The sequence below is a fragment of the Embiotoca jacksoni genome, unplaced genomic scaffold (genome assembly GCF_022577435.1).
Source record: "Embiotoca jacksoni isolate LCO1_2020_lvr unplaced genomic scaffold, fEmbJac1.0.p SCAF_9, whole genome shotgun sequence".
NCBI lineage: Eukaryota > Metazoa > Chordata > Actinopteri > Embiotocidae > Embiotoca > Embiotoca jacksoni.
Genome location: NW_027185447.1, coordinates 20,011,523 through 20,022,602, shown reverse-complemented (window position 1 = coordinate 20,022,602; position 11,080 = coordinate 20,011,523). Strand labels below are relative to the sequence as shown.

The window sequence follows — 11,080 nt, the reverse complement described above, 5'->3', positions numbered from 1 at the left end:
ATTTTTTTATACTATTCTATTTTGGTAGATTTTTCATCGGGTCAGAGGTAGGAGAACAATGACACAGTAATATTTCCACATGAAGACAATTAACTTGTGATTCAGTGGGACGTTGGCTTCCTCAAACCGACCCACTCTGGGTTGGGTTCATTACATCATTTCCTATGAATGCCTTTTTCATCACGGTTACTGTTGAAATGATGGCAACTTGTGAACAGCGATAAGAATGCAGTATTTACAAAAGAGGACAAGGTCTGTCTGGAAAACTTTAAGAAACGCCTTTACTGTAAAAATGTCAACGCTGACACCCTTTCTTTTCTTTTTCTTTTCTTTTCTTTTCTTTTCTTTTCTTTTCTTTTCTTTTCTTTTCTTTTCTTTTCTTTCTTTTCTTTTCTTTTTTTTTTTTTAACTCTAAAGTAATTGTGTGTTTCCTCTGGTTTTCTAAAAGCAGGTTAAAGGTCTAAGGCAGGGGTGTCAAACATACGGCCCGCGGGCCGGATCCGGCCCGCCAGGGGGTCCAGCTCGGCCCGCCGGATGACTTTGCTAAGTGTGAAAATTACAGAAAGACATAAAGTGCATTTCTATGAGAATATGGAGGTTTATGAGTACAAACGTTTTGTAATTTTTTTTTTTTAATCGATCCAGTAATTGCTTCAAAAACAGCGTAAATGCGACGTCTGCTCCGGAGGCAGAAGCGCTCGCTGCTAGGGAATCTGCAGAGGAGAGCCCGGGCAGATAAACAGTGGGCTGATGTCTGAGTTTTTTGGTCTTTATGTTTCTAGTTTATTGTAGAAAGACCTTAAAACGGGGTTTATCATCCAAAAACCTTCACCAATGATTTAAACATAGAGAAATATTGCCGTTATGTATGCGTTATTATGCTATGATTTTACTGGTCTGGCCCACTTGAGGTCAAAGTGGGCAGTATGTGGCCCCTTGACTAAAATGAGTTTGACACCCCTGGTCTAAGGCTCTACTAACCCTACAGCTGTAGGGGAGGGGTGAATACAGCTGTGCCATTCGCCTATTAACTTCATCAACTGCATTGTAATATGACAATATGCTACACATAAAATACTTTTCTTGATGTGGCATTTCTTCTTGTATCATCTGTTCAGAGAACAAGTTGGAGAATAAAGTCCTTTACGGGTACGAGAGGTTACGTCACGGTTTGGCCACGCCCACATCCTACAAAAAGTCGGGGGAGACAAAAACCAGAAATCAGAAACCGTCGGTGAACAGTCCGGTAACGAAGCTGCGACTGTTGTGATTACTAACTTGTTGGGGGAAATTGGGTAAGTTGAAAGTCTATCCTCTTGCTTTAACAAACCGCAAATGTCAAATTTAACCGAAAGCGGATAGGCGTGTCCGCCTCGCGTCGGCTAACGATTAGCCAGCTAAACCCAGTCTGGTGCGATTTAGTGAATCGATTCGCGGCGAAAAAACCCCCAGACGTTCATCCGAGGACGGTTCACCGTCTCTCCGCCCAAAACCCCCCCAGGGATCTAACGGGTAACTTCGGCACAGGTCCCATTTAAATCCGAAGTTGTTTTAGCGTTGTTTTACGCCGTTATTACTGCGGCGCGTCACGTGGCCCGCCCGCGGGTTGTGTTTTTTTTTTTCCCTGCGTCACCTTCACGTTTAAGGACTGGAAATAATAATTAAAAAAAATGACTTGCGTTGACATCTTTGTAGTTATGTGTGTTTTTTTTTTTAACGTGTGCCGAATTTAAACAGGTGAAGCAATCGTGACATTTCAGTTGCTCGTGACATTTCAGTTGCGTAACTCGATTTGTAGGCGAGTCGGCCCTCGTTGTTAGCTCGCTAAAAACGCACGTTTTTTGAGTGGACTTTTGTATGCTGTTTTTTGTTGTTGTTGTTTTTGCTGTAAAAAATATATCAGACCCTAACAACGTCAGTGGATAAGATTGCTAACGACAAAATATACAAATATTTTAAGAGTAAACATGTTTTTGTTCTTTTATATTTGGTAATCCAAACTAAAATGTGGTCATTATATTGCCTTTTCGTTAAAATGGTAGTTTCCTCCACACGTCACCTGAGCTGCGGGTCTTCTGGTTCATCTGACTAACCTGCTTTGAATGTAATCCTCGCGTGCGCAACCATTTTAACCAAGTTTAATATGCGATTTTATTTATTTATTATTTTTTATTTCAGGGCTTCTTGGCTTCCGTTACACAGAACAGGTGACGTCATGGGCGTCACTTCCTTCCTTCTGCTGGGTAGTTTCGGCCTTTTCGTTACGGCTCAAGGTGAGTTCAGCATGCTATTATTATTATTATTATTATTATTATTATTATTATTACACAGGCTGTATTGCTCTCAGGTGGACTTTGTCCTCACTTGCCTCCGTCTGTAATTGTTTTTTTTTGTTTGTTTTTTTAATAGCTCAAAACTGTGCCAAACCTGTCGGAGGACCCAACATGCAATTGAAGGACAATGATATTCTTGATGAGATATTTTTACCAGGGAGACTAGTTACTTTCGCCTGTGATGTGGGCTACACATCTGCAGGAGGGTCCCCGTCTATTGCTTGTTCCGCCGGCGAATGGACTGAAGTGCAGCTCGTATGCGAGGGTGAATATTATCACTTAATTATACATGAAAAAAAAAGAAAAATCCCTTTAGTAGCAGTATTTTAAAGCCAATTCAAACTGGTAATACTCTCAAATTTAGAAAGGAAAAAAAACAAACAAACAGCATAAACATCTTATTACAGATAAATGACTGTTTGTCTGGTGAGTGGTATGTCATTTAACATTATCCAGTCATTTGTAAGGGACTTAATCCTCGCAATTTTTTTTCTTGTTTCAGCTAAGAGCTGTGGCGCAGTTGAAGAGGTGCCCTACGGAGAAATTTCATACCCGACTGGGAATCAGTTCGGCGCTAAAGCTGTGCTCACTTGTAACACAGGGTTAGTAATAAAGCCATGCCTCGGATTGTTCGGGCTCAGAGGATTCGTTTTTAAAAGTTGAAGGTGTCATCACCTATTTTGTTTCCTAATCAAATAAATCAATGTAGAGTGTCTGCTTTTAAAAAAAAAAAAAAAAAAAAAAAAAATGTATTTATTTATTTGTTATTTCCCCCTTTATCAGGTACAGGATAACTGGACGTAATACAGTCACCTGCAAAAACAAAGGGTGGGAAGGCCGATTAGGCACATGCGACGGTCAGTCACCTCTGTATGTTCACACACCTCGGTCATAACCTCGGCGTCTCGTTTCCATTCTCACGGATTGTCCTTTTTGTTTCGCAGTGGTGGTTTGCTTTCCACCGCCTTCTATTGTGAACGGCACTTTCGACCCCCGAAAAGAACACTATGCATACGGAGAAGTTATACGCTACTCTTGCATAAAGGGTAATACACTCGACGGATCAAAAGATTCATCGTGCTCGGAGGAACAAACATTCACGCCCGAAAGTCCCAAATGCGTCTGTAAGTTGTTGTTTTTCTTTTGTCTCAGCTGGGACTTATTCTCTGAAATACTTCGGGCAACTAGTTTACCTTTTTTTTTTTTCTTTCTTTTTTTTTGTTGCCTGCAGGGGTTCAGTGCCGCGAGCTCACGATTGCCAATGCTGACCAGATTGCAGGTTTTCAACCTCACTATGGATACCTGTCTTCGGTGACGTTCAGGTGCAAATCGGGCCACGACATGACGGGACGTCCTTCCGTGACGTGCGGAATAGACAGCAGGTGGTCCCCGGATCCTCCCAAATGTGAAAGTAAGTCACGAATGAAAATAACCACGTAGATGCGATCGGCCTAATCGGATGTAACGCTCGACACGCTCAAGTATATGCGCTCTCCCTTCTAGATTTTAGTGGGCTAACATTTTAAAAAAAAAAGAAGAAAAAAAACTAACCCTTTTTCTACTAACGTCCAAACATTTTCTCTCACTCAAACGTCCATTTATTCATATCCTGCAAGACAAAAAAAAAAGGAGGTCCAAATTTAAGGATAAATCTGTAAAATGAACTTTTTCGCCAAATACATTTCGCGTATAAATACTTCTGTAGCTAAAACAGAGAAGGGTTGAACTCTGATTCGGGGAGTGTGTCTCAAGGACTTTTATCGTTTCCACAGGTCTCAGTATTATAATTGTAATAGAAATATTCCCCTCGCTATTTGGGAACACCTTTTGGGATGACACACTGCCGCCGTGCAAATTTTTCAGTTTTCATCAATTGGAAAGAAGTTCAAATAAATTGACGGCACGAATTGGTAACGGGAAACTGCGAATTCTTGAAAAGACGTGAAAGCTGGCGTAGATTATGACTCGTTTTATACAGTTGCAACAACTTTTTTTTAATTTTAAGTGTGTAACTTTAGTCATGGACTGTACCCATTGGTACTTAGTGCATTCCTAATTACTTATTTTATGTTTTTGCAGAAATAAAAACCACTACTACCACTACTACCACCACCGCCTCCTCCCCCCGCACCACCACCACCACCACCACCACCACCATCACCACCACAAAGAAAACACCAGGTACAGTCCATGTTAATGCTTCAGAACAACCTAAATCCTTCCAGCTTACTCGCCCGGCCAAATGGTAATTAGGGCCGTCGCGATCACGGGAGTTATAGTTGAGGACTAACTGTCCTTTCTCGTGTTTTATTTCACGCCACTCTAAAAAAAAAAAAAAAAATGTAGAGTAGACCTTTCTTAAAAGAAGCGTGTCGTAGTCTCGTCCCGTCCCGCCCACCTCCTGCAATTTTCAACATTGACTCACAATATTGCGCAACCTGAGCCGATATGTCTGTGTAAGATTTCATGTTTTAACTGTCCCAACTCTGCAGGAGGAAATGGGGGCGACAAAAACCTAACAAATAAGTTGTGAAAATAATCTATTACGTTGGATCATCTTTCTTTCTTCTCATTTATTGATTTTTAATTTTTTTTTTATTTTTTTTTTTACAGCCCATCACAATCTCGGTTATAAGATCGCCGCAGGGGTCTTCGGCTCATTTGGTAAGTTTTAACTTCATAATTGGACAGCAGATCGAAAACGTCGATCCTAAAGGGATCTCGCCACGGTCTCGGAGGAAGACTGCACCATTATGCGTGCGGGGAATTCACGTTATTTCAAACAAAACCTCAAAATGCCTTTTTACAGATGGGGCTGATGTTTGCAATTCCAGCCGTGTGTTTTGTAACCTCGTTTCTTCCTAACTACAGTATTTACGTTCACTTTCCAGTTTCTTCCTTTTAGAGGCAGCAGTTTAAACAAAACAAACAAACAAAACAAAACAAAAAAAGCCTTTTAATTTTTCTTGACTTGCAATTTTGTGCCAATTGCTGCCGTTACGCAGCGGATATTTCACAAAACTCTGCAAATGCCGTCAGAGGCTTTGACCGAAGCTGCTGCAAAATCGGGCAGTTTTAACGGTGACGGCCACGAACGGAAGAGACCTGTTATATTTCCTCACGCCGTGGAGGTCTTGAGAAGCTCACATTTTGGATCGCTAAATAAAAACAAAGACGCGTCACTTCGCCGGGACCTTTTGTGTTTCCTCCATTTTCTTTTTTTTTTTTTTTTTTTGGCTGTCGAATTGACATATTTTGGGTCAAATAAGGAGGACGGCGGAGCGATGTGTTATTTGTCGGCGTGACGTCCGGCGTTTTGTCTGTCCGGTCTCGCTGTGCCTCACCTCTTGCTTCATCGACATCAAATGTTTTTTTTGTCCCCAGTTTTTGTAGGTTTAATTGCATTTGGAGCAATTAAATGGAAAAACTCCCAAGATCCCAAAACTAAACGGTAACGTGTTTTTATTTGACTCTGCAGACTAATCCGACGCTGAAATCTGTCTTAATGACCTTCTGCACGCCGAGTTTCCCTCCCGGACACCTTTTTTTTTTTTTTTTTTTTTTCTCCTTTCCTTCCTCTTCTTTCAGCTTTTCCTGTGATTTTTTTCCCCAGTGATTCTACTTCTGCCAGCGTTTTCCCTCTGCGCAACTTCCTCACTGTCAGCCGCTAGTCGCTTGCGAGCATGTTGGAAGTGTTGTGCATTTTGCGATGGCTTCTTGGCTGACGTGCGTCTCTTCCTCCAACCGCCGTGTCAACTCTTGCCACGAGCTCCGCGGGACGCCGCCGGGAGACCGGCGGGGTCGCTCGGTGGGAAGGGAAACCTCCACCCCACCCCGCCCACCTCCCACTTCCCGTCCCGTGGAATAGGAAGTAGGTCGTTATCGTCTGGCGTCGATTTGCTGACCGGGGCGGTTTGAACCCGGGAGGAGAAGCCGCGTGTGACGCAGCCGAAGAACGACTTCGTACTTCCCGATTTGAAATTACTATTCCGGTTCTCTTTTTTTTTTTAAATTTTTTTTATTTCTTTTTTTTTATATATATATATATATATATATATATACAAATTGACACATTTTTCCTCTCCGAAAGAGGAAGCGGTGGTTTTGCTGGCGGGGTTTTGACACATTTCTGGAAATCACCCTCTTGTTTCCTGTTTGCGTGTGTTTTGTGCTCTTCTCGCTGTACAGTCTTCAAAAGCCTCAACGCCCTCGCTGTCGCTGTTTTTTTTTAAAAAATTGAGCGACTTTGAATAAAGTTGAGAAATTTAAAGGAACTTCGGGGTCCGTAACGTCCCGCCGTAAACGGTGAAAGTCATTAGTAAATTAAATGCGATTTAAAAAAAAAAAAAGTTTTAAAAAAATGGTGAGACTTGGTGGCATTCAAGGCCTGTTTTTTTTTTTTGTTGTTGTTTTTTTTCTTTTCTTTCGGTGCTATTGTCGCACATCATCTCAATCTCGCAGATGAGTCTTCGCATTTTTAACATTACGTTTCCACGGCGCTCGGGTGACCTCGCCGCTCCCGTGGAAATACCGTCCATTTGGAAGAAAATGTTCATTTTCGCATGAATATAAAATATAAAGGAGTTTATTTCAACTGGAGCATTGAAGTCGGTCTTTTGAAGGACAGCCGGCGCCTTTTGCGTCTCGGCCGAACAAACGGGTTGACGTCGGAGATGGATGGAGACCTGCAGGTTGAGCTGCTGCTGTGTGTGTGTGTGTGTGTGTGCGTGTTGTTGTTGTTGTTGTTGTTGTTGTTGTTTTGGAGATTGTTGCTGCATAGTCTTTTGGCTTTTTCTCTGGACTTTCTTAAAGTCGCGCAAGCACTTTGTCTTGATGTACGAGCGCTGATGTTGACCGGTCATTGCTGGATTACAGGGTTCAGGGACTTGACAAAGAGGCCGCAAAAGAAGGAGAGAATGAGCGACTCTAGGTAAGACGGGAGGTCCTCGGGGGAACCGGCTTTATGTCAAATCAGCGGAGACTCGCATGTCGAGCAGGAATAATGTGTGACGCCGGAGGCGGACGCTTTTGATTTCCTGACGTGTCCTAGACGCGTCTCTTAAATGTCCGAGGCGTCTCCTGTATTTACTTCCGCCGCTGCCTGATTGGTGCAACAAATTGCCTGCAATGTCCTCGCTTAAAAACATGACGCATATTTGTTTGACTTTTTTTTTTTTTATTTTTTTTTTTTTAAAGGTTGTTTTTTTTCACGTTTTCTTTCTTTATTTTTTTGAATGACTTTTCTCCGTTTCCTTGTCGTTGTTTTTTTTTTTTTGTGTGTTTTTTTTTTTTTCTACAGTTAGCGTCGTGACCCTGTTGCTCCAACAACGCGCCTGGTTGTGACTTCTCGAGACGAAGAGACCCTCGTCCCTCGTCCCCCCCGACGCCCGACGGCAGGAACTTCCAAAAAAAACAACAACCTTAAACGTTCGCTCGTGAACGGCGGTCTTGGAGTTGATCAAAATTCACAGCTTTTAATAAGCAGCTCATAAACACTTTCTGCTCTCTAATTCAGCGATTTTTTTTTAGTTTTTTTGGGGTTTTTCCAGAAAAGCTTAAGCGCCGCTGTGATTTGTCCGCACGTGTAGCTCAGCCCCGGCCGCCGCGGCTCAAGTTCGCCGGAAGATTTGAAGAAAGCGTGATCGGGTCGTTTGCGATCGTCGAGATGAGATGAGGTGGGAACGAACATTAAATAAAAAAAAAACCAAAAAAAAACGCGCGCTGCACGAAGCCGACTTTCTGTCTGAAGCTTCTCTCGATTGGTGGAACGACTGCGCACCAAACAAAAGTGCCGACCCGCGCGTTTTGTTTTTCTGAAATCTTGAAATGACTAACGACTAACTTCTAACATCTTTGGGACGTTATTAATAAAAGAGCCCGACAGTAACTCGATTTCTTTTGGACCGACGCTGATATTTTTTACTATATATAAACTTTTTTTTTTTTTTTTTTTTATGAGCACGTGTGGTTATCAAACACTTTTGACACGAGAAAAGAAGATATGTTATTACGTATTTTATCGATCGCACTTGTAGCGAAGCATTCAAACAATAAACTAAATAATCATAGCTAACACTGTAAAAAAAAACAAAAAAAAAACAACAACGCACAAATAGAAGTTTCTAATTTATGCTTTTTTTTTTTTTTTTTTTTTTTGCAAAGTGTTCTGTAAAACATTAGACGAGCTATAATATATAATAATCTGATCTGGAATTAAGTGACAACTTTTCTTGGCTCCGGCCTTTCAAGCGAATCTCTTACGGACCACCAGGTGGAGCCGTACCGCGACCACCGTTTGGGATTCGCCGATGTAGCCGGACTAAGAAAAGGTCGACGTCCCAGAGAGGTTTTCTACGAATAGAAGGGGGGGGGGGGGGAAGGCTCTTAAACGGGTCCTTCGGTCTCGCCGATTCAACTTCCATCGCTTCGAGAGGAAACCGTGGGATCTGTAAAAAAAACAAAACGTCCGAGCCCGAACGCGCCGTGCATTTCGTGTGCCTTCGTGCGACCAGCCGAGTGTTTTCTGTCGTGGTGTTGCGTTTGTGAATCGATTTGTTAACCGAGTTGCAGGAGGTTCGAATGAGGGCGTGTTGATCCCGCTTCGTTCCGACCTTCCTGCTTTTTTTGTGGATTCACCAAAACAGGATAAAAAGTTCAATTTTGGTAAATTCCACTTGTATTATCTTCCAAATGATTGTTCTTAGTTCTCATTTATCTTTTCAGCGCATCAGTCTCATTTCTGTTTGTTGACCACTGTCAGGAAATGAAGTATGTATGAAGGCCATATGTATTGTATCCGGATACATCAAGATGTAAAGAATAGCTTTAAAAAAATGTTACACTTGCCTGACCTTTGAGTGATTTATTGATTTTGACTTTTATTAATCCCAGTGGGAAAATATTTTGTAATTTCATCTTTATTTATTAAAATTTAAATGGTGTCAGGATTTCTCATTAAGTTTTTCTATTGTTTTGAGGCAAATTTTACATTTGCATTTTTGTAATCAGGTAATGAAATAAAAGAAATAAAGAAACAAACGGTGCCGACTCACCAGCGTGTTTTCAATGTGCCCCTAATGTTCATTTATATTCAATATGTACAACAGCTCTTTTTCTTTGTTTTTATTAAGTGACTTCAAACTTGAGATGAGATTAAAAAAATTTTTTTAAAATCCTCAAAAATTCACTTCACAAAGATCTGTAAAGAAGCAACTTGCAGCCACTCCTGTAATTTGAAATTGGGCAATAGAATAATTATTCGCTTGAAGACCATCACATACGACAAAGTAAAAATTTGTTTTTAAATGTTTTTAATTACAAATATTTGTTGGTATTAGTCAAATGAAATAAAACAACATTTAACAATTAAATCTGAAGCCATTCACGACATGCTTGAAATACCAACCGCAGGTACAGACTAAACTCAAATCAAATGGTTCCTGTCATGTAATATTTTAAACAACAGTGCCCCCTTGTGGATGTAACGCTGACTGTTAAATGGTACAAGTGATCCTTTGATGAAGTTGGTAAAACAAAAACCCAGAGCTGGAACCCGAGTACAATTTTATGGTGCTTATGTTGACCTGTTTTTAACGTCACACTTATTTCTACCTACATCAGAGGTCACGTGTTGCTTGACAACACGGCTTTTGCTTCAGTTTATTCAATTACAATTGTTCTTAAACGTGAAGGATATGAATTCTTCTTCCTCCGACGGGAACATTGAAGATGATACAGGATTGTACATATTTTCTTCGAAGATGTTTTTCTTGATTCTTTGAAATAAAGCTTCGTTGCAAAATCCTCCTCAAGGTGAGATGAGAAATGTCCTTCACTGTAACCGATTTCAAATGGTGCTAGAAAACAAGCAAACTCTGAACACCGAAAGAAACCGGTCACCCTTGGAGAGAGGACAAAGACCTCGAGCCGTCGGGGACGTCGGGCGTGGACCGGCGGTTCAGCGAAGAACACCTCCCGCCCCAAGAACACTGATTTCAAATGGTGCTAGATAGATGACGATACTCTAAGCCACCATCTGAAACCAGCTTCCAAGGAGGGCACGTCTGACGAAAAGCGTTCTTCTGTGGCGTGAGAGCACGGTGGAATCTGGAGGGTGGGGGGGGGGGAGGAAGAATAAAATAAAGTTATAAGTTACATGAGTTTGCAACGAGAAGGGATTCTCCGTTACGACGGAGCGGTCGCGGATTCGCCGAACGCTTCGGTCGGACTGACTGAAAGGAAACGAGAACCGAAAGCACAAAGGAGCGTTTCCGATGCTGCAGCAGATAAACGCCGAGCTCCACATCTGTAACGAACACGGAGCAGAACGCAGACACCGCAGATGTGAAGCAGCTCCAGTCTGCAACGCGCACACACTTTTAATTGGAGTATTTTTCGTGTTGGGAATACCGCTTTAAAGAACGTGTAATGGGAATAAAGGGTGTTGAGACAAAAGGCGGAGGCTTGTCCTTCAGACGCATGCAGCGCGTTCTCCGAAGTTACGTCCATATTTTTGGCTGATAAAGAAGCGCTCGTTTACGTTGAACAAACGACTGTAAATTACACGCTTGTTCCGCACCGATTGGAGCCGGATGACGACAACAAACCACCTCGTCAACCGCGCATCCAAATCACTTACAAATTGGTGAATTAACTTTTTATCAACAGCCATTATGGTCATAACCAGAATGTCGTAAAAAAGTCATACTGTAGCATGTCTTCCAGAATATCATAAAAAAGTTATACTT

General features: G+C 41.7%; 1 protein-coding gene and 1 long non-coding RNA gene across 14 annotated transcripts in view; one reads left to right on the top strand and one right to left on the bottom strand.

Annotated features, from left to right (window-relative positions):
* The first annotated feature begins 1,167 nt into the window (after window positions 1-1,167).
* LOC138192639 (membrane cofactor protein-like) lies at window positions 1,168-9,384 on the top strand. Of its 5 annotated transcripts, XM_069140167.1 has the most exons (12): window positions 1,168-1,295; window positions 2,179-2,273; window positions 2,410-2,598; window positions 2,836-2,935; window positions 3,117-3,190; window positions 3,278-3,457; window positions 3,565-3,744; window positions 4,413-4,514; window positions 4,947-4,997; window positions 5,718-5,784; window positions 7,209-7,263; window positions 7,633-9,384. In XM_069140167.1, the coding sequence occupies exons 2-11, from the start codon at window positions 2,216-2,218 to the stop codon at window positions 7,261-7,263; spliced, it is 1,056 nt and encodes a 351-aa protein (XP_068996268.1). In that variant the 5' UTR covers window positions 1,168-1,295; window positions 2,179-2,215; the 3' UTR covers window positions 7,633-9,384. The 5 variants fall into 5 exon arrangements, with proteins under 5 accessions (XP_068996268.1, XP_068996271.1, XP_068996269.1 ...); XM_069140170.1 differs by lacking the exon at window positions 4,413-4,514; XM_069140168.1 differs by lacking the exon at window positions 7,209-7,263 and having other exon boundaries at window positions 1,169-1,295.
* LOC138192642 (uncharacterized) overlaps window positions 9,235-11,080 on the bottom strand; it is a 39,478-nt gene continuing 37,632 nt past the window's right edge. For all 9 annotated transcript variants that reach the window (XR_011177825.1, XR_011177827.1, XR_011177821.1 and 6 more), the window contains one exon: window positions 9,235-10,439. This is a non-coding gene — a long non-coding RNA (uncharacterized lncRNA). The remainder of the gene's footprint in view (window positions 10,440-11,080) is intronic.